This window comes from Sminthopsis crassicaudata, chromosome 4, assembly GCF_048593235.1.
Source record: "Sminthopsis crassicaudata isolate SCR6 chromosome 4, ASM4859323v1, whole genome shotgun sequence".
NCBI lineage: Eukaryota > Metazoa > Chordata > Mammalia > Dasyuromorphia > Dasyuridae > Sminthopsis > Sminthopsis crassicaudata.
Window position 1 is genome coordinate 210,984,692 of NC_133620.1, and position 24,122 is coordinate 211,008,813.

At 33.2% G+C, this 24,122-nt stretch overlaps 1 protein-coding gene across 8 annotated transcripts in view; it reads right to left on the reverse strand.

Moving 5' to 3' along the window:
* Positions 1-24,122, reverse strand: part of KLHL32 (kelch like family member 32) — a 290,510-nt gene that overhangs the window by 189,318 nt on the left and 77,070 nt on the right. For 7 of the 8 annotated variants that reach the window (XR_012489240.1, XM_074310243.1, XM_074310246.1 and 4 more), the window contains one exon: positions 6,431-6,611. Coding sequence is in view for 7 of the 8 variants with exons in the window: in XM_074310246.1 (XP_074166347.1) it covers positions 6,431-6,611 (181 nt within the window). In the remaining variant the exon portion in view is untranslated. Of the gene's footprint in view, positions 1-6,430; positions 6,612-20,693; positions 20,818-24,122 lie in introns of those variants that run through there. The other variant, XM_074310244.1, reaches the window with a different exon arrangement.

A 24,122-nucleotide genomic window follows, 5' to 3' on the forward strand; every position in this document is an offset into this window, starting at 1 on the left:
TTTTTTTCCTTTTTGATCTGATTTTTCTTCTGCAGCAAGATAATTATATAAGTATGTTTACATATATTGGATTTAACATATATTTTAACATGCATAATATCTATTAGATTACTTGCCATCTAGAGAAGGGGGTGGAGGGAAAGAGAGGAAAATTTGGAACACAAGGTTTTGCAAGAGTCAAAGTTGAAAAATTATCCATATATCTTCAACATAAAGAAGATCCAATTCACTTCCAGTTGATCAATGATGGACAGAAATAACTACACCCAGAGAAGGAACACTGGGAAGTGAATGTAAATTGTTAGTACTACTGTCTATCTACCCAGGTTACTTATACCTTTGGAATCTAATACTTAATGTGCAACAAGAAAATGGTATTTACACACATATATTGTATCTAGGTTATATTGTAACACATGTAAAATGTATGGGATTGCCTGTCATTAGGGGGAGGGAGTGGAAGGAGGGGGGGATAATTTGGAAAAAATGAATACAAGGGATAATGTTATAAAAAAATTGCTCATGCATATATACTGTGGGAAAAAAATTCTAAATAAAAAAAAGAAAGAAAAATTATCCATATATAAGTTTTGAAAATAAAAAGTTTAAAAAATAAATGTGCTCTCTACCCCACTGGGGCTGTTATAAAGTCCTTTTCAAACCTCAAGATGTCATATAAAATAGTTAATTGCTCTATATTTTATTCCCTTGTGAATACTTTGTTTTTTTCTATGGGTCTAAACCACATGACTTACTATAAAAAGTAACTGTCCATGAATAGAAGGACTAGCAAAAGAGAACAAGATATGTTCCCATTATTTAAAAAAAAAAACTACAACCTTGAATACAAAGATATTGTCAATGTTAAATAACTTTTTAATGCATGAACACTAACATCCTAAGTACACCATGTACACGGCTTATACCTGAGCAATCTAGAACTATTTCCTTAAATGTTTAACTTATTAATAAGAAGTTGTCTAAGCACAGGAGAAAATTTGGCTCATTATGATTTCAATTAAGCAAAAACTGCCTAACAGACTTTAACTGCATTTTATTTTGTGTTATAGATATTTTTGTATATATTTTACCTCCTAAATTGTGAAGTTCTTTAGGTACTGTATCTTATCCATGTCTTTGTCTCTTATAGCATCTGCACCCAGGAGTTATTCAAATGTTAGCTCAACAAATGAAAGCATGGATGGCATTTTTTTTCCTCAAGTGGGGAAGGAAGCCATATTATGTGTTAAGTATTTTCACAGCCTCTCAAAAATTCCATCCACTTCCATTATTTTTATAACATATTCAACAGCTCTGAGACATAAAATTTCTATCCCATTTTCTTAGAGGAAATGGAGGGGGCAAACAACTTTGAATTTTCTACATGAAATGTGCACTTTTTTATGTGTATTTTCAGTTGATTAAACAGGAAGATGTTGTTATTGTTATTTAACTTAACTACAGTGGTGATATAAAATGTTTCCAGAGTTACTAGGAAAAATACAGGTGAGTCTGAGTTAACAATCTATCAAAATTGCAATGATGGCAGTTGCTATAATTATTTAGTGACATACACCATCACTGAGCTATCTACACTCTCCTGTTAACTATGTGATTTACTCATTTTTGTCACTGTTAAGCTTTAAGAAAATTATTATCAGGGTATATTTGTTCTTGAAATTGTAATAGCATCTGTACTGGATTTTTTTTTAAATGAGAGAAATCTAGACTCAAATGTTGGTGAGCTTAACAGGGAAATCTCATTGAAAGCAAATGTTCCACAGAAGCATAAAACCAAATAGATTTATCATCATAAGGGAAAAAAGAGTAAGGAATAAAAATGTCATACTGAAACTCCATTTGTGCCTTTCTTATATTGCTACTGTCTAGAAATATTCATCATTAAAATTCTATCAAAGTGCCACAAAAGACAACTACATTCTAGATAAATGTTTCATTTTTCACTGTAACTATGACAAAACCCAAAGAATAAATTATACAAATATTTTAAAGGTATGCTCATATATCCATTTTCCCTTAAGTCTTGCTAAAACTTCTGAATTTTTCTCATGAAAGGATTTCATATATTACCTTAAAAGCTAATTAAAATATCCTCATTATCAATCTATTATCTTTTATTCCTAATAGATACCAGGATTCAAATAACTGGTGGGTGGTAAAGCATAATAAAAGTTTTGAATATGACACATCAAAAATAGTTTTATTTGGGGCAAAAGTGAGCACATTAACCACTGAACATAATGGTCAAACATGCTTCATTCAAAGATGATATCCTGGCATCTTTCCCAAATTATAGATTAATTTGATAAATTAAGATGTGCTTTTTGTTTTTGTCTCTCAGACTATAGTCATCACAGAAATGAGAGAATTCAGGGTTAACATGCAATAATTGGCAATGATGAAAACTCCCTGTGAACACAGTACACTCTTTTAGACAAAGCATTCACAGGACTGAAGACTCAACATTAGACTCTGAATGCCACGGGCAAAGTCATTAGCCACAGCCAAAACATATGGACAGCTTTGATGGAAAATAATGAATGTCATGCTTTTTAACAATGAAAGGCAATTTATCTATACACACACACACACACACACACACACACACACACACACACACACACGCACACACACACACACACACACACACACATACACACACAAACAAAAACAACCATTCTTTTACTGTGCTCTTGAGGCTTTGATAAGAAAAAGGAAAACATTGGAAGTGAGCACATTTTCAAGATGATAATTATTAAATGATTACATAGCTTCCTTCAAATTGTGACAATTTTTAAGATCAGTTGCTAATTATGTGAACTGATAATTTTCCTTATAGATATAAAATACATATAATGTATGTATACATAATGTAATGTAATGTATATGTGTAGATAGATAGATAGATAGATAGATAGATAGATAGATAGATAGATAGATAGATAGATAGATGTGTGGGAGGGCAATAATATAGACAAAGAGATCATTCACATGAAAGCTGATTGAAGTTTGAGCTCTGCCACTACTCTGTTATGAAGCCCTGGACAAATGTTCACATAGTCATTTCTGGGGAACAATTATCTATTATTTCTACCTGCTCCCTAAAAGCAGTGGAAAGACACTACAAGCCAATGAGTCCTATTTACATTTCTTGTTACTGAGATTGTTGTTGCCACCATCTGGGATATTATGAGAAAGGCCCTAAATCTGAAGTTAGAAAATTTAGGTTTAACTCTGATCTCTACTGCTTAGGAATTCTTTGACCTTAGACTTTCTGCATCTCAATTTTCTCATTTATAAAAAGGGGATAAAGTATTTTGAACTGTTACCTCATGGGACTGTTGCAAGCTTTGAATGGGATACTACTGGTGTAGGCAACTTTGTATCTTTTTAAGTATTATACAAATATGAATTATTATTTTCGTTTATTTAAAAACAAATATTACCCCAATTTATGGAATAAGGTAAGATAATGTTTTAAGGAGAAATATATGCATATATAAACACATCTATATACATATGCTTATACACATATATGTATACATATATACATACACATACATATATACACACATATATGGTATCTATAAACATATCCACATATTGATATGCACATATATGCATGCATATACATATATACATAGAGATACACATATAAATATATGTACACATATGTGGGCATATATAAACATATATGCATATAGACAGAATATACATAAAATATATATGCACACACATATATATGTGGATATATATATATGAACATGTGTGTGAAATATTTTAGCTATGATTGGATTACACTTGGTAAAGTTTATAGTAGCTAATAAGCAACTATTTATGTGTCCCAATGAAGCTTGAATATTATTAGCCTCTTAACAGATCATATTCATTCTATAAATTTTCCTTGTTTAGCATTCCTTTTTTGGATGTGGGAATAAAATTGTTTGTTCAATATTTACATCATGTTGGTACTTCCCTTCACTCTCTCCCCCAATGATGGCCCTTAAGATACCCAAAGAATAATTGCTCTTGAGTAAAGTATAAATTTCAAATATAGAGTGTAGCTCCTCAGTTAGGGAGAGAGACAAACTAGAGTAGTAAAGGCACAGCAAACCTCAAGGAGAGAGGAAGGGTATGGTCTCATCATATGTTACCTGGCTAGTTGCAGTGCTCAGTGAGCATGAGAGAAACAGCAAAAAGGTAAGTAACTAACATTCAGTGGTCCTCAAACTTTTTTAAATAGGGGGCCAGGTCACTGTCCCTCAGACTGTGGGAGGGCCGGACTATAGTAAAAACAAAAACTCAGACTCTGTCTCCACCCCTCAGCCCATTTGCCATAACCCGGCCAGCCACATAAACATCCTCAGCAGGCCGCATCTAGCCCGTGGGCTGTCGTTTGAGAACCCCTGACTAGATTATAGAGGGAGATTGCCCCCAAATGCAAGTATTAAAACATACTCTCTCCTGTGAAGGAAGAAGGTATGGATGATTCTACACACATACACACACACACACACACACACACACACACACACGTTATATACTGGAAACTTTTCAAGAGCAAGGCCCATCTATCCATCTTGTTTGACAATGTTCTATACCACATGGGTATTTATTACAATTTGATACACTAATGAGTGAACCAGAATTTAACAGTCTAAAAGAAGGGATTTAATGTGACTAAAACCCACCCAAAGTCAGAAGAATAAGTATGAGGGAATGACCAATAACCTTGAACTAGCCTTGTAATCAGAGATTTAATAAAGATAATCATCTTTCAGCTATGCTCATACAAATCATGTTTTCATCAATGAAAGCAAGTCCTAGCTTGGACTATTAAAAAAAAAAAAAAAAAATTCTTAATTTGCCCTGGGGCAAAAGTTCTTAACCCTTTTTTCTGTATATTGGAACTCACTGGCAGTCTGGTGAAGTCTTTATGAGAATGTTTTTAAATACATAAAATAAAATATGAAGGATATAATTATAATGAAATATAATTGTATGTGTGTATATTTTTACAAACAAGTTCATGGATCCAGGTGAAAAACTCTTGCAATCTGAAAGGTACTGTACAGCTTTTTAAGATATAAGTGGGTCCAATTTCTCTGAAAAGCTACAATAGTCTAAAGAAAATAATGAGTCATTCAGAAAAGGTGAGAATATTTCCCTTCCTCTTCTTGTCTCTTAGTTCCACCTCCTTTGGTTCACACTCTACAGGGCAATGGTTTTTTCAACCTTTTAGTCTAAATCAGAGTTCAGGCTCCCACAACCACATTTCCTGAGGTTGGGAAGTCATCGTTCGGTCGTGGTTCCGGCTATATTCCAATAAATTAAGATCTTATTTATATCAATCAGGAATTTAGTTAAAAGCAAGGCCAACTGACAAGTTTTCAATTTTAATAACATGCTCACAAATAAGGGAAAGCTGGCCTGAAAGACAAAGAAGTATGTCACATTTCAGAAACGGTCATAATTGCAAAGTACAGAGTGTGAAGTGTTCATCTGAACTAAGAAATGTGGCAAGTTAATTCTCAATATGTGTTTTGATTTTTAGGCTGGCATAATTAGCAACATATTCATCTCTCACTTCTCAGGTACAAGATGAGAAAAAAAGAGCTATATGTGTTAAGCTATTATAAAGAAACCTATGGACAGGGACAAATATTGTTCAGTCTAATACATATGACAATACCAATGAAAATAGAACTATACACACACATATACAAACAATGGAGGGAGGTAGGGAGGGAAGGTAAGTAGGCAGGCTCATAAGTGCATATCCAAGTTTCTTAAACCTCTTACTATACCTAGTAAATCTCTATGGGTTCCAAGATACAAATAAATGGCAAGTCTGCAGCATTGAAGATGGTTTCTTCATTGGGAGTTTCCTATACTGATAAAATCAGAGATTTAGACCAAAAAAGTCCTGAAAATCAAATAAGTATCACTTTTTTTTTTTTTTTTACTGAATGACAAAGCCCTATTTACTCATGATGTAAGGTAAAAAGTCAAAGATTAGTGAGAAACAGTATTTTATCCCATCCTCAGTGTTGAGATGAGATTTGTCCTACACCGAAACAAGTCCAGGTAAATTCTAGTGCAGCCTGAGATGGCTTTTAAACTGATCCCAGGCTCTGGTTCACCTTGAAGAGGTTCCATAACTTAAGAGAGTCACAGAAGGCCCTGTGGGACTTGTCCTTAAATGGTTGATGACAACAATACTATCAGAACATCGTTCTGCATTTCTAAATCCTTTCATCAAAAACTACAATGAAGTGACAGCTAGGTGGTGCCATGGATAGAGCATGAAATCAGGGGGTCCCAAGCTCAAATCCAGCTTCAGACACTTAAGTTACTAGGTGCGAGAGAAAGAAGAAAAGAGAAGAGAAAAAAAACAATTTCTACTTACTCGGAAATAATCACTGCATGCTGCTAGGACAGCCTTGTGGGCATGGAATTTCTGCTCTTCAGCTATGAGGGTGACATCGCAGAGAACACCATCACTTCTTTGCTGATTCAAGGCTGCCAGGACAGCATCATGGTGAGAATCGGACTGACAAAGCCTCCGGCCTGTCCGCATTTCTTGAATGCTGCAAACAAGATGAATGAAGCCAGTCAATGCAATGATTGCAAGGGGGAAAGCAACAACAACAACAAAAACAGACCTGATAAAAATTTTTCTAAATTCCACTCTATTAAGGTAAGAGTGGGAGGATATTCAGGGGATAAAAAGAGGAGCCTCACCCCTGCCCTCTAGAAAATTATAATCTACTAAAAGAAAAACAAACAAACAAACAAACAAAAAAAAAAAACTAGAGCTCCTAAGGGAGAAGAGTACCTGAGGTGGGGGTGAGAAGAAATAGGAAATTTGAACTTGGCCTTGATGTTTGAATTTGGAGTGGCAACTTGGCCTTTGTCTGAAATCTGGATGTTTAACTTCTCCAAGTTTCAATTTCCTCAACTGTAAAGTAGAAATAAAACTATTTGTACTACCTATTTCAAATTTTGGCTAAAATGTCTTCATAAATCTTAAAGCTATGAATTTATATATATTAGGATATCCCAAAAGTCTTAATGCAGTTTTAAGCTATTAAAACTTATGTACTTTAAGCTATTTAAGCTTAATTTACTTAATTTAAATTGAACATTAATTAGAATTGCACTAAGACTATACTGCAATTCTAATTAATATATCACTCCTACTGTCTCAACTCTTCATTTACCTCTTATAAGTAACCTTACCTTTTGCCAACCTTTCTCTTTTAGCTAACTAACTCTTGAAAGGTGCTAAATTCCTCTATGGATTTAACTAAAATGTCGATCAATCGTATACTCCCACCTCATGGAGTATTCCCTTCCTCCTGGTTAATTGTGAATTCCACTAGGGAACTTGTATTTTCCATTGTTAATTGTTATATGTTCTCCTAAATCTATTTCATATTTATCACTCCTACTTACCTTACCTTTTGCCAAAAAGAAAGACCACTATGAATTCTTCACCTGACTGAACCCCAACATTTAGTGCCAATTGTTCTCCTCAGTCTCATCATTTGGTACTGAACCTCAAACACAACATATATAAATATATATATATATATATATATATATATATATATATATATATATATATATATATATATATATATATATATAGGTATGTGTGTGCATATATAATATGTAACACACATGTATACACATGCGTGTATTTATGTTATAGGTATATTTTTGGTTTGGTAAAGGGAATTAGGAAGGAAATATTCTAAGAGGAAAGTAATCAGGTCACTTAGGGCCTTGAACTAAGGTCAACCAACAGTCACTTGGACCAAATCATCCCAGTCTTTGTATCCCAGACTCAGGCCAGTATACTATAGAATTTGCTCTGAGTTAGAATAAGGGTGTTAAACTGAGACAAACCACTGAGGCCACTTGACTTTTCACTTCATTTTGTAGTCAATGGGGGTCCTGAAAAATAATCCCATCAGATCTATTGCTTTAGGAAGCACATGCATCTGTATTTATAAGGTTTTACTTGCAGTAGTCCTGGCTCTGATAATTCTCTCATTTCCATTCTCCCCATGTGTATCAATCAATCATGTTTATACTCTATCACAAGGAATACAGGTTTAACCAAATTACTGCCACAGTCAAAAAAATATATACTTAATATTCTCTCTCTCTCTCTCTCTCTCTCTCTCTCTCTCTCTCTCTCTCTCTCTCTCTCTCTCTCTCTCTCTCTCTCTCTCTCTCTCTCTCTCTCTCTCTCTCTCTCTCTCTCTCTCTCTCTCTCTCTCTCTCCCTCCCTCCCTCCTTCCTTCCCCCCCCACTTCTTCCCTACTTTCCCCCTCTCCTCTCCTTTTTGTTCCTCTCTTTCTCCTCTACTCTTCCCTCCAAACCTCAGCATGGCAGAGGACAAAAGTTTGGAAATGGGTGCAACCCATTCTCAGAATCGTATTTCTACCGTGAATGCTGACCATCAGATTTCTTGAGACAACAGAATAAATTTGCAAGATTTCTTCAAAATAATACTGTACCTAAGACTAATAATGAATTGCAGGAAGCAAAACAAACAATGGTTAGGGAAGAATTTTCAAGCTGATATCATATAAAAGCAAACTGGATCAAAGCATCTTAAAATGAAGTCTTTGAAATCCAAGCTGCCTAGGGAGAACAACAAATGAAACCCAGCATGCTTTAATGGAAGTTTCTAAAGCTGGAATCAAATATGTTTAAACTTGGATACCTAAGTCTCCTCTTTATTGTGGGTTTTTGAATGGATTAAATAATTTTCCTTCTCTAAAATGAAAAAAGGAGATATCCCTCAGATTATTCTCTACACACATTTTCATGAACATCTAAAGAATCTAGTAAATAATATTTCAGTAGGTGTCCAGAATTCCTTACATAACAAAGGATTTTTATGCCTTAAATCTGACAAATAAGTTCTTTAAGTATTGAGTATATCTCAAGATCTATTTCACTAAAGGCAAAATGGATCCTGGGTCATTCTGATTTTTGTGTTGTCACTGGACTTCAATGCTTCTGAAGAGAGTAAGGCTGATAACTTTGTGTAACTCTGGCTCATTTAATTCCAATTCATGCACAAGACATTACCCAATTATTTCATTCATACTCTTCAAAAATGGAAAATCATCAACAATAACTTACAGTTAAAAGATTCATTTAATGATTACCTATCACCATGCAGTTGTTATAGATAACTAAGTCCCAGAGTCAGGAAAGGACATGTCCAAGATTTTATAAGCAGTTATTAACAAAGTAGAGACTAGACCTACCACTTCTTACCCTTGGTCCACTATATCAGGGGGATTTCATTCTTTATTATTCTTTACAACTGTCCTTAGCCTTAGTATGTATATTTTGGTCCAAGTGATCAGATTAATGCAAACTCTTTGTGGAGGTTCCAATGTGACAAAGCAAAGGATGCTTAAGAAAGAAGTCAAACTAAATCCAACTCCTACAATGGCCAAGGACCTACATGCTGAATCAGAGCTTATTCTCTATTTATGGCTAATTCACTGACAGGAATTAAATCTGCAATAAAGATCTGATCAAATTATGATGACAGGCTCTCATGAGAATTCCCATTGACCAAAAATCGAACTAAGGATAGCTATTTATTACCATCATAGAATGGCAAGCCCTCCCTTTATACATTTGCCTTTGTAATGTGGAAAGGTTATGAAAAGTCCCACCAACCATTCTATTCTTCTTATGATGCCAGAATTATAGAAATCCCCATCAACTGCAGTCAAATTATTGGTTCCAGAAGATGTGTCACCTTAGTTCAAATAACCATACAAAAACCCATTAACATGAATTTAACTCAGTTTAGGAGAGCAAGACTCAGAGAGAAAAGAATATTAAAGAAGAAAATTCTAAAAAGATGATGATGGCTTGGGTGATTTGGAGCAGAAGTGGCAAACAACTCTCAACACTTCAGAACATGGCCCAAATCAGGTTAAAATAGAATTGGAAAACATTTAATAAAAATACAATAAAATACAAATATTATTAATATGTGGTTTTCTACATCAGTATGTCCCCGCATGGATCCTTATGCACTAAGTAGTGCCTCTTGTTTATAAATGAGTTTTACAGAACTTATTTGGAAAAAACATTGTGAAATAATGTGATGCTACAAAGAAAGAGACCATAGGAAGTAGTGTACTGCCACCTCAGGGAATATTCCCTTTCTCCTGGTTAATTGTGAGTTCCACTAAGGAACTTGTCTTTTCCATTGTTAAATATTATATGTTCTCCAAAATTTCACATTTACTATTCTTGGTGTCTAATTTACCTCTTCATTTTGTGTGTTACCTCTTCTCATAAATAACCCTACCTTTTGCCAAAGAGAAAGGTCATTGTGACTTTTTCACATGACTGAGCCCCAATATTTGGTGCCAAATCCAAACATTTGCTGCCTTTTTTTTTTTTTGCTGATACAATTGGGGTTAAGTGACTTGCCCAGGGTCACATAGGCTAGGAAGTGTGAAGTTCTTCTTGTTGCTCTTCACAAAAGATACTATCCATCTCCTTTAGACCTGAATTGTAATCTATCTTCACCTTCACATCCCCCAATGTCTAGTTTCCTTCAAAACTCAACTCAAATATTACTATGACCTGAAGATTTTCCTAATCCCCTACCTGCCAATGATTTTCCTCAAAAAAAATCACCTTGGATTTAGGTACATTTTGCAGATATTCCACATATTGTTTTATAGACAGGATATCTAATAGTTTAGTATACTATTGTATAGAAAATTGGCCTCAGAACTAGGAAGAGCTGTGAGCAAACCCTAATTCTGATACACACTGGCTTTGTGACCCTGAACAACTAATTTACCCTCTTAGTGCCTTATAACTATCTGAGACTTTAAGTTGCAAAAGAGCTACAGACTTGCTTTGGAATGTATATCCCCAGAATTTAATCCAGTGTACAGCACTATGAAACCTGTTGGTTGACTGAATGAGTATTTTATTTCATCAGTTCCCAATAGAATGAAAGTAGGTAGGAATAAGAGATGATCACTTAGTTATTATATTCGCTTTTTAAAATTATATTTTGTCATTTCCCAAAATATATTTTTCTACTTCTTCCCTCAGAAAATATAATATAAAACACAATTTTTTAAAAAAACATTCAATTACTAAATGATCAGATATGCTCTGAAAACAATTGTGTGTGTGTGTATGACTGTGTGTGTGTGTGTGTGTGTGTGACTGTGTGTGTGTGTGTGTGTGTGTGTGTGTGTGTGTGTGTGTGTGTATTTTGTCATTTCAGTCACATCCAATTCTTCATGACTCCATTTTGGAATTTTCTTGGCAAAGATAGTGGAGTGGTTGGCCATTTCCTTTTTCAGTTCATTTTACAGATGAGGAGCAATTTGCCTAGTTACATAGCTTTGAAGTGTGTAAGGGCAGTTTTGAACTCTGAAAGATGAAGCTTCCTGATTCTAGCCCAATGCTCTATCCACCCTTGCACCTGGCTGCTCTATAAAGGTGATCTTCAATGATAAAGAGCTTTTAACTGGAGAAGGTTGGTAGCTCTTCCCAAGTTGCCCAACCCACATTGTTTGTTTGTTTGTTTGTTTGCAGTGGAGCATTGGGGACTTAGTAGATATCTTTCCTCTACTTAGACAATATTCTACCAATCCACACTCCCTAAATGACTCAAAAATATTTTGGCAGCTCCATTTACAAGGCTGTCTCAAACCATGATAATTTTACTAAGATTGTGCTGCCATTCATTTGATAAACTGAGGTAAATACCCAGGTGTATTCTTCATGTGACACATTCAGAATGAATGGAACAGGACTCATGTGAAATGCAAGTGGACAGCCAACTAATCTTATTAGGTCCTCTTGACTCAGGAAGATTGGGAATGTCAGCACAGTGACAAGGAGAAAAAATGACAAGAGGAGATCAAGGAAGTGCTCGTGGGAAGGTAGGAGGATTATTTTCACTTGAAATGTGGCAGTTCATTTTGAAATGGTTACAGTTGACTGAATATGCACCCAGAGCATTTCAGCAGAAGGCATATTTTTAAAGAAATAAAAACATTCTTTGCTTCAAAGTTTCAGGGGATCTAGTGGGAAATCAAGAGATATAATAAGGTAACCCTAAAAAGATTATAGCAATTTTCTAGGGCTGACTTATGTTTAAAAAGTGGTAGAAAGGACAATACTGAGGAAATGTATTATAGGAAAAGGCACTGATCTAATCACAAAGCAGAAGAAAGAGATATCAAATGGATAGCATAAATACTGACTGCCTTGGTATTGCAGAAAAGTAAAAAGATCTAGAGAAAGTGAGTCAGTAAACAAACATTTATTATTAAGAATATTCTATCTGCTGGGCATTGTACTAAGCAGTAAGGATAAAAAGAAAGGCAAAAACAGAATGGGTAACTCCCCTTAGAAATTTGATGGGATATGGACAAGAACCTACAGAAAAAGAAGGTATGGGTGGGTTGCATTCTATACCAATGATGGGCACCACCATTCTGCACCCATAATAGTGAAATAATGGATTTACTGAAGTGGTAAAGAAGATTTCCAGAGACTAGAAAATTTTTTTGTTATCATCTGTACAATATCAGGCTCATCACTTATTTTTTTTCTCTGTGAAATTTTTTTTTTAAAGAGCCACAGTAGAATATTTGTCTTACAATCTGTAAAGCTGAAAGAGACTTTAGGTATCGTCTAGTGAAAACCATTCATTTTTCAAATAAGGAAATTGAAGGCAATGTCTTATCTAAGGTCACAAAGGTAATCAGTAGTAGAATCGGGATTTGAACTTTATCTGTTAACTCCAAATCCAAATCCAATGCTTTTTATATTTGCTAATTAAGTCTTCATGAGAACGCTTTAATATCCTCTTAAAAATGGAATAAATATTGAACACATCAGCCATTTACTATTCTCTCCCACATATAATTTCCTATTATTTAATATTGAACTAGGTTGATATGTTGATTAATTTTGCTGGACTGCATTTTTCCCCTATATTTTCCTTTTCATAAGTAGGAGGAGAGAGGAGACTCTCTGAAAAAGAAAGCATGAAATTTAATGGGAAATGTAGGCAAATTAAGAAAAAACATGTTAATGAAATATATTTAAAAGGCATTAGATAAAAATAGTTGAACATTTTTAGAAATCTGTGTCAGAAAGAATACAAGTGTAATTTTTCTTTCTTTGATATATGCACACAGATACACAAAATGAATATCTTGTTAACAAGATTTGGAATCTCCAAGCTCAAGGAAAATTACAAAATCTTTGTCAACCTTTATTTTTGTAGTACATCCAATTTATTGTGACTGTTTACACATCTTTTCCTAATATAAAGAAAATGTGATAATGAGACAATAAAAAATTAAATTTATACAACAAAATTATTTAGCTCCTTACTGAAGAATTATGAGGGAAATATGGTTTTCTGATCATTGAACTTTAAAATTTTTAAATTTGGAAATTACCAAATTTCTTTTGTCTTCTTTTATGTCATCTTAAATGCTAAGTGTATTTTGAAATTTGACTTGAGCAAAGAGGATGAATGTATCACAATAATTACCTTTTAATGTGTCCTTTCTCATTTCCTTAATATAGCAGCACAATTTATATCCTTATTATTAAGACTGAATCAGTATTTGCATTACAGACTTCTATTGACAGGGTTTAAATCTTGCCAGGAAAAAGCAGCTGTAAGTGGAAACTTGGCAAAGAATAAAAGGCTCGGGGCTGCAATAAATTTATTGTTACAAAATTTAACATGACCAGTTCAATTCAATTTTTAAATATACACATTTTTTTAATTACCATTTAAAATTATTTACTATTTAAGACATTTGGTGTTAGATCACAAATATTTTGGAAGCAGTATGCTATAAACTGTTAAAAAAAAAAAAAAGAGAGGGAGACAAATCTTCTGACACTTGGCAGGAAATAAAAGCTTAAAAATTATTATTATAGTATTCCAAGTGTGGTTTTTTCCCATCACATTAAAATTTCCAAAAGAATTTCATGAGGATAGCCCCTATGTATACATGGCTTCTTAATGAAGATATGAAGCTCCATTTGATGTAAATAGTCATTAAAAATAAACTGAGCCACATGTAAACAGGAAATACAAGTAAGACCATTTTTAAATTAGAAGCGGTAGTCAAACTTCTGACTGCTGCCAAAAAGTCCCTTAGAATCACAATTTGTCTCTGATGCTTTCATAGATCATGATCTCACTGCTTTGGCCCCTCTAGAAATGGAAATCACAAATGCCTAAGTCCGTTTCTTAAAACACCCTTTCAGCATTCTTTTTTTTACTAATACTTGATGGTGAAGAAAGGGAAGTTAAAAAGAAAAAAAATAAAAGAACCCTTCAGAGATACTATGTTGAAGTAACGAAGTTTAGACAGAGATGTAACTAGTATGTATGGCAGAGCAAGAAAATCACAACTGAACAGAATATGAGGACTCAAATCAACCATTTGAACATAATATAAGAAATGAATTTTGTTGGACTTCTATGTATTGGGTATTTTATGTTATTTTATTTTTATTAAAGCTTTTTATTGACAAAACACATGCATGGGTAATTTTTCAACATTGAACCTTGCAAAAACTTCTGTTCCAATTTTTCCCCTCCTTCCCTCCACCCCCTCTCCTAGATAGCATGTAGTCCCATATATGTTAAATATGTTAAAGTATATGTTAAATACAATATGTATACATATTTCTACAGTTATCTTGCTGCACAAGAAAAATCAGATTTAGAAAGAAGGCAAAAATATTTGGAAAGAAAAACAAAAATGCAAGCAAACAATAACAGAAATAATGTAAATTCTATGTTGTAGTCCACAATCATTTCCCTGTGTTCTTTCACTGGGTGTAGCTGGTTCTGTTCATTACTGATCAAATGTAACTAATTTGGATCCTCTCATTGTTGAAGAGAGCCACTTCTGTCAGAATTTATCATAATGTAGTATTGTTATTGAAGTGTATAGTGATTACTGGTTCTGCTCATTTCACTCAGCATCAGTTCATGTAAGTCTCTCCAAACCTCTCTGTACTCATCCTGCTGGTCATTTCTTATGGAACAATAATATTCCATAACATTCATATACCACAATTTATTCAGCTATTCTCCAACTGATGGGCATCCACTCAATTTCCTAAAAGGTTGCCTCAAACATTTTTGCACATGTGGGTCCCTTTCCCTTCTTTAATATTAGAAGGATATTCTTTACTTTCCATCTTGTCAAAGTTTCTGTGTTAAAAATGTATATTTTCTTATTTTTTGGATGGGGGCAGGGATGATTATGGGGATCACCTCACCCTAGTTATGGCTCTCTAATTAAGAAAGAGGCAAGATATCAATTTTCTGAAGAAAGTTGAAAGGCCTAGTTCCTCTAAGCAGGAGATCCATCATCGAAGAAAGATTGCCATGTTAAAAAAGCCATGCATGAACAGTCCAGAAAGTGATTAGGGGTGAGCCCTTCTAAATCAGCTTATTTTTTAATATCTTCAAGAATCTCATGAGAATAGAAGTTGCCTTTGCCTTTTTCCCACCACTACAATTTTAAAGGGCCCTACCCAGAAGATTTGGAACCATCAGTCTGTCCCCAACAATACCAAAATGTTTTACCCTAACTCTGCTGGTACACTGGAAAATCCCAAATTCCCTGGGCAAGCAAGATATTTCTCAGCAACATCTGATAAGCCCAGGGTTAACTAAGCTTAACTACAGGAAAATGCATAGATCAAAGAAAGGTATAGATGAATAATGTTCTGGTAGAGTTTATATCCCTCCAAACTCTGCTACTTTGATTTTAATCACTGTAAAAATTTTTATAAAGAAGACTTTCTCCTCTGAGTTTTCTATAGAGCCCTAAGACTCATTTTTACAGAATAAATTTGGTGCATGATCAGCTACATTTTAAAGATGTAAATTTCTTAAACAGCTGCACATTTTCAAATATCTGCATACTCAACAGCATTTTATTTTAAAATTCATGTCAAGTTCTATACCCACTTTTACTTAGTATTTAAGTATACAAAAACATACATGAAAAAATAGTCATTTTGTGCAACTAGTTTTCAAATAAGATCAATAACTAGATGATATATTTGCATATCAAAAAAGACTAAGTATTATTAAAAATCCATATTTTTTTAAAAAAACACTATGGTCTACACTAAAAAAAAAAAAAGAAGAAAGAAAAAAAGAAAAATGAATTAGTGCCAATACAGATTTTTTTCCAAATAGTTTCATCTACTTTTCAAGAATTTAATAGTAATAAAATTATTCATGATTATCTCAAATCTGCTTTCTGGTATGATAAACCAGAGGGCCCTTCTTCTTCTACTTCTCTCAAGAGGTTTTCATACAAATAAAATGCATGAATGTTAAAAGAAATTTATTCATCTTAGTTGGCAGGTTGTTAAAAGGCTCTTATTATAGAACCCAACTTTATTTTCTTAGTGAATATTTCTTACAAACTACATCCCAAAATACCTTACAAAGTTAAACGCTACTTGGCAACAAAGAAAATACAGGATAAATCCAATAGGAATAATATATCATATGTTTAGTACATAACTAAGAAATAATGGAGTCATGTCTGAAAGTAAATAATCAGAAATATAAGGTGTGATCCTAAAGGGGACAGATTTTTCAAGCAATCATATCACAAATCATACATCCAAAAAGGTGCTGTCCTTCAGAGACAGGCTATACACACATATTCTGATGTTACCATTTGTTGCTCAAAACATTTTATAAATTAACTTCCAAACTAATTAATGAAATGCAAAAGAACTTTGTCTCTATTTTTGACCCAATCAAGTATAATCCTTTGTTATTTCCTTATTTATTTCCAGTTTTGACTGGTTGTTCTCAGTTTAACCTACTCTCTAATTATCTATATACATTAACTTTCTATTCTGGGACCTCTTCTTTGCTCTATGTATATTCTCTCTCACTGATCTCATCACCCATGGGTTTAATTGTTAAGTCTATTTAGATGATCCTCAGAACTACTCTTCTATTCTTATTTCCTATTCACACAGACTACTGTCCTGAAAAACTTATCTTCTTTTTCTTTCCTCATGTTTGTCAGGATAGTAATCTTTCAGCTATAATACAGCTTCTTATAAAATCTCTGCCTTTCAGAAAACTTAGACTTTTTTACTATTCAGTTCAAGCACCACCTTCGACATGAATTCTTTGTTTTGTCCCCGTCCAATTGCTAATGCCCCCTACTCCCAAATTATTTGTATCTATTTTTGAATATATATATGCATATATATATGCTTGTATAAATATATATATGTAGATATGTAGATATATGCACATACATCTCTTCTGCTACTAATGCCTTCTCTTGATTAATTTCCATTTACTCCATCTCTATATTTTACATACATGGATAAATACATGTTATCCCTTCTGTTAGAATATAAGATCATTTGAGACCAAGGACAGTAATTTCTCTATCTTTGTCTTTCCCCACCCCAGGACATCCTCCACACTGCCTAACATGGTATTCCTAAATTACAAATATGTGACTAAATTACTCATCTGCTCAATAATTCCAATTATTCCCTATTAGCTTTAGTAACAAATACTAACTCCCCTGTTTGACACATCAAAGCCCTGACAGCCATACTTAAACCTATTTTTTCCACCTATACTCTCTTTGTTACCTTCTTCATGTAGCCAAACTAACTTTCTCCACACACACACACAGCAGCCCAGCTTCCATTTCTGTGTCTTTAAGCAGCCTTTAAATTGGGATATTCCAATATGCCAGGAATGCATTCCCTCTTTCCTCACAGCCCTTAGAATTCCTAGTTTTCTTTAAAACATAAGCTAAATATTACTATGTGAGACCATTTCTGATTGCCCCAGTGGCTAATTCATACACATACACACACACACACACACACACACACACACACATATTACCTCATTACCTCATATTTCTTTGTGGATATAAATTATTGAAAACATAGACATGTGTATTTTTATATACACACACATAAACACATCAGGTAAGTGGCTTGGTGGATAAAGCACTGAATCTGAAATCAAGTAAATGTGAGTTCAAAAATAGCCTTAGGCACTTACTAGTTGTATAATCCTAAGCAAATCACTTAACTTTTGTCTAAATTTCCTCATCAGTAAAATAGGAAAATACTATTACCTACCTTCCAAGTTTTTTTGTGAGGATAATATGAGATACTATTTGCAAAGCTTTGCAAATCTCAAATGCCATATTTATTTGTTATATTGTTTATGTTGGAGAACACACCCATATTGTTTTGCACTGATAGTATAATAAAATAATAATAATAATATTTATATACTGCTTTAAGATTTGAAAAGCACTTTATATATATTATCTTATTTGAGCCTAAATTCATTGAAGGTTTTCACTTTCATTTTTAATCACATAGCACATAGCCTGGCCACAGTAAATAATTAATAAAATTTTGATTGTTTGATTGATCATCAGATTTAGCTGTCTCCCAAAATAAAATTCCTAAAGAATGAAGACTTTTTATTATTGATGAAATCCAAAAACACAATTAAAAATGTTTTTGAGCAATAACAACATTTTAAGAATAAATATGGAACCTGTTGAAGGAGTTTCAGCTTGATTCTATGACTTCTAGCATATAGTAAAATCCTTCACTATAAAGTTCTTCCTGGTATTCAGGTGACCTTGGGTTATTAAAGGCTTTTTCAATAAACTTCAAGCTCTATTAGTCTCTACTTGAAGTTAGAAAGGCTTCTGGAAAGGTCTAATAGCCAAGAGCTGGCTTAGGTTAAAAAAAAAAAAAAAAAAAAGCTGTCCATCAGGTGACAAAGCCAGGAAAATATCAATTTCTTGAGGGAAGAAATTCTGTTCTATTCTTGCCTCTATGTGCTCCAGCATGACATCTGAACAAAACTACTCATGAAGTCTAAGGTAAGGAAGGCTAGCTATTGTCTGAGCTTGTGGAGGGATTTCAAGTCCTGAAGCATGTTACAACGTCATCCATATAATTTTCAAGTCACACTTGATATTAGCAGAGTTAAACTATTAGAAGAAAAGAAATGAAGGAAGAGTGATTTTAAAAATACGTTGAAAAGAAGGGACGGTTATGAGCAACACAGAAAAAGACCAAAGCATTCAGTCTTTGAGCTACATTAGACTAACAAAAGCTCTAACTAGTGAAGCTGGTTTATATTTCAGAAAAGCTTCGCATTAAGTGGGCAAGACACCCACAAAGAAAAGTCAGCACTATACCTCTCACACGGCATTCTGAAATTTTCTGCTCCTGTGTCTCTGATTTTAAAACCTTTTAGAGGAATAAGCAAGCATTCCAGCTGAACAAAAAAGAAGGAAAAATGTATTAATCTTAAAAACACAATTGCATTCTGAATCTTCACGATTTGTGGTAATCCTAAAACTTGGAAAGGGGTGCACTGAGGCAAACGTTTCAACTATTAGGTTATTTAATAAGCCAGATATGATTATAAATGTTAAAGATCTTGCATATTCTTGGAACTTAGGAGAAATTTCCTCCTCTGCATTATGGAGGAACTTGGACTTTATGACCTCAAATAGCTCTTACAATGTATGAATGTGTGTAAATATTAGGGACTTGAGGATCACACTGAGCTAAGAAGGTGGCACAGGAGACCAGCAGGGCAAAGACAAAGAACTGAAGAGTTCCAAAAATATAAGGCTTTTTACTTCCACAGCTTACTGAAGATCTCCACCTGTATCCTTCCTTTCAAAAGAATTAAATCCCCTGATTGAGGCCAGTTCCAATGTTCTTATGATGAAGAGACCCATCTATACCCAGAGAGAAGAGTATAGGAACTGAATAGGGATCACAACATAGCATTTTCACTTTTTTGTTGTTGTTTGCTTGCATTTTATTTTGCTTCTCTTTTTTTTCCCTTTTTGATCTGATTTTTATTGTGCAGCAAGATTATTGTATAAATATATATACATATATTGGCTGTAACATATATTTTAATATGTTTAACATATATTAGATTATTTGCCATCTAGGAGAGGAGGTGGGGGGAAGGAGAGGAAAATTTGGAACGCCAGGTTTTGTAAGGGTCAATGTTGAAAAATTATCCATGCATATGTTTTGAAAATAAAAAGTTTTAATTTAAAAAATTGTGTTATTTGCCAAAAAAAGTAAAACTTCCATCCATGCTTGGTCATGTCTGGGATATAATACGAATAAAGTTGTCATAATTTAATCTTCAAAAGAAAAGAAATAAATCTCACACTCTCAGGATCCAGTCTTTGATGAATTTCCTTCCACCTCATCTGAAGCTCACTCCACCACTTCTAGTCATCTCCATACCATATTACCTCCCATTGCATTTTTTGTAGCTGTCCCCTCTTCTCTGTTTCCTATGGTTGCTCTTTTTTTTTTTTTTTTTTGCTGTCATTCCTACAAAAACATAAATTCCTCAAGAAGACATGATCTTGTTTACCTATATTTGTCTCTCCAATGATGAGCACAGTAGTATATATAAGGTAATAATTATTTAGTAAATGCTTTTTTAAAATTAACTCATTCATCAAAACCTCAAGCAACATGTCTACAAATAAGTTTATCTTCCCACAAAATAATCTACTCACCTCCATCTCACTCTCTACATTTCTCCTGATAATTCATAGCATAGGAATCACCTTTGACTCTTCTATCTTCTTTACCATGAAGAAATCCTCTCCAATTCTTTCATTTAGTAGCTGAACAATCCTTGGAAAGTCAACTTAGGGCTCTGGCTCTCACTTTATTTGTCTTATCTATATAAGGGAGTTAAAGACTAAATTATCTCTCTGATCTCTTTCAGCTGCCACATTCTATGAGTCTAAGTTGCCAAGCCTATTAAATTGGCTACATCACAATCTTTTTTAAGTCCGTATCCTTCTTTTCAGTCTTATCATAACCACCCTAGCTCAGGACCTTATTATCTTGTAATTGAGACTGAAATGTAGTAAACTCTTCCTAGAAACAGAAATATTTACACATTTTAGGTTCTTCCCTTCTTCCCTCTATTGCCCATGTAACCTTCTTTTTCCAGAGCTGATTATTCTTTTTTTTCCTTTTTTAAAACTTAAAACTAAATACAAAATAAAACAAAATAGAAAAAGAAAGATAGAAAAGGAAAATTTTAAAAAGTATCATGTGCCCAACAGATTCAAAATATATAACAATAAATGTTATATTCTTGACTGTCCATCTTTTCTCTGCTTATTCTTTTGTTCACTGCTGTGTACTCTTTACTTTATTTTTTCCCCTTTCATCCTCCCCATCTTCTCCATCAGGCTATAGTTCAGCCTAAGTTTTTTGTATATACATATACATATAATATACATGTATGCATGTATATGTGTATATATATACACATATACATGCATACATGTATATTATACATATATACATATATAGGTATATACATATACATGCATACATGTATATTATACATATATAGGCATTTACAAATATGTAGACATGCATCTAAAACAGTATTAATATGAATGATATATAAATAATGTAATTTCTCTCTTGATTGAACCTTTGACTTTGTCTGAGATGAATGATTATTATCTCTCCTTTTTTCCCTAATAAAATCTATTCTTGATCCTTGTTATAATGTTTGTATATATCTTATTTCCTATCCCTGATAACTCTTCTACTTTAATTCTACTTCTTAGTTTTCCTTGCTATTACTTAACTTCTCCCCATATAAATATATATGTATATATACATATACATGTATAGTATTTAACATATACTTTAACATATTTAACATGTTTGGGACTACCTACCATCTAGGGGAGGAGGTGGAGGGAAGGAGGGGAAAAATTGAAACAGATTTTTTGCAAGGGTAAATATTTAAAAATTACTCATGCATATGTTTTATATATAAAAAGCTATAATAATTTTTTTTAAAAAGATGCTATCTCCTTATAAAAATAAAATAAAAAAGTTTTATCTCCTTTTATAGGTAGTTAACTTTTTTTCATAGTCTAGTTTTTCTGGGATGGTTCTTTTTATTTTTTTTTAATTTTCCCTCATTCTACCTCATTTGATTTGATTATGAAGTCTTTTTTGAGTTCTTCTATAAATTCTCTCTAGATAGACAGCCATTCAATGTTACTCTTTGGTATAGAAGAACTTTTTTTTAACTTCCTCTGAAGATGAATCTCAGGCTTTCCTGTTCTCATAATAAGTTTCTATGGTTGGGTTCTTTTTTCCTTGCCTGTTCATTTTGTTTTAATGAGAACTATTAATGTAAGCACCTTTAATCATGGGGTGGGAGATGGCACCTCTAGCTTCACTTCAGCTCTCTACTTTGATCTGGAACCCTAAATAAAAAGTTTTCACCTCCTCCATGCAATGCTTTCCATAACCAAAAATGTCTCTCCTCAAATTTCTCATACCATTTCACTCAAATCTCTCAATTTATTTAATAAAATGTATTAAGTACTTATCATGTGCACTATGCTAGATATTGGAGATATATAGTCATGAACAAAACAGCCTTTGCTCTCAAGGGGTTCATATTCTACACAATCTTTTTAGCACTTAATATAGTTTTATTTTGTGTTACTGTTATTTGGAAACATCTTTCTATCCCCACCCTTATTAGGCTCCTTAAGAGCAAGTTTTATCTCCCTTAGTATTCCCTAAATCTAGTACACAAAGCAGGCACTTAACAAATTTTTAATAAAATAGAAATAAATACTAGGATCATAACCACATAGAATCTGAAGGGTAGAAGAGACCTCAAATTTCATTAAGCCCAAACCTCTAATTCTGCAAAGGCTAGTTCATTCTTCTTTTATCATTATATTACTTCCTTTTCAAATTTGGAAATAACTGAGCTTAACTCAAAAATTATCCCTCATCTTAGCTGTATTATTTCCATATCAGAAAAGGGATAACAAATACAGAGATTTGTCCAACTAATGAAAAATTAAAGTTGAAAACATTATAGAACAAACAAGACACAAAAGAGAAATGCATAACATGAAGAAGCGTTTACAAAATTATTATATATCAAATAACTATGTTCTCACATAAGTGAATTTTTTTATACTTCTGCCTCCTCTCTGTTCATTATTTAATACTAAAAGAGATAGGCAGACGTTATACAAATCAGTTGGGGTCTGGTCTAACTATCATCCTTGGAAATAAATTCATCTTTGAGATTTTCATTTTGATTTCCTAATGAACAGTAGTACCCAAAGTGGCATGAGTAACCAGTGACAAAGTAAATTACATTATAAATATTCTAATACTTCTACCTTAAAACTTTGTCCCAGACAGGTTATGAAAAATATTCCTAGTGAGTGCAAAAGCTGTATACAAGGAATTACAATAAAAATTCTGTGTGTGGAAGGATCAGTCTGTGTAAATCTGTTTCAAGGAGTCTGGAACAGTCTAGTAAGACCTGCTATATATTCTTCTCCTATCTAATGACGTATAGACATTTTAATTCTTCTGTCATTATTGAGTTTTATGATTCATGGCCATAATAGCATCATTGAGACTGAGATCAGCTTTAATAATGACATATAATCACCGAAGGTTCTGTATAATTTTCTACCCCAATCCTTCTACTACTCAATTCTGGACCTGACTGTTTTGTCCATGACACAAAAGTAGCAATGATTATAAATTCTCCTTAATAACAGAGCATTTTTCAAAAAAATTTTTTTTCAATAGTTGAACAAATCTTTGTATTTACTAGCCCATTGATGTTATTATTTTTTCTGTACCCAACTTCACTTTTCTATGGAAATAATTCAGCTAAGATGAGGGATAATTTTCAAATTTAGCTCTGTTTTTTCTAAATTTGAACAGGAAGAAATGAAATGATAAAAGAGGTCTCTTCTATTTTTCAGATTCTATGTTGCTATGATACTAGTGTTTCTTTCTATTTTATTTTTTAAAAGACCCCACCTCTCTCTTTTAGAGGTTTTTCAGGAAGAAACCACAGAGAAATGTTAATAATCTGACCCAGTTCTCAAGAACAAAATTGAAGGAGGAATAACAGA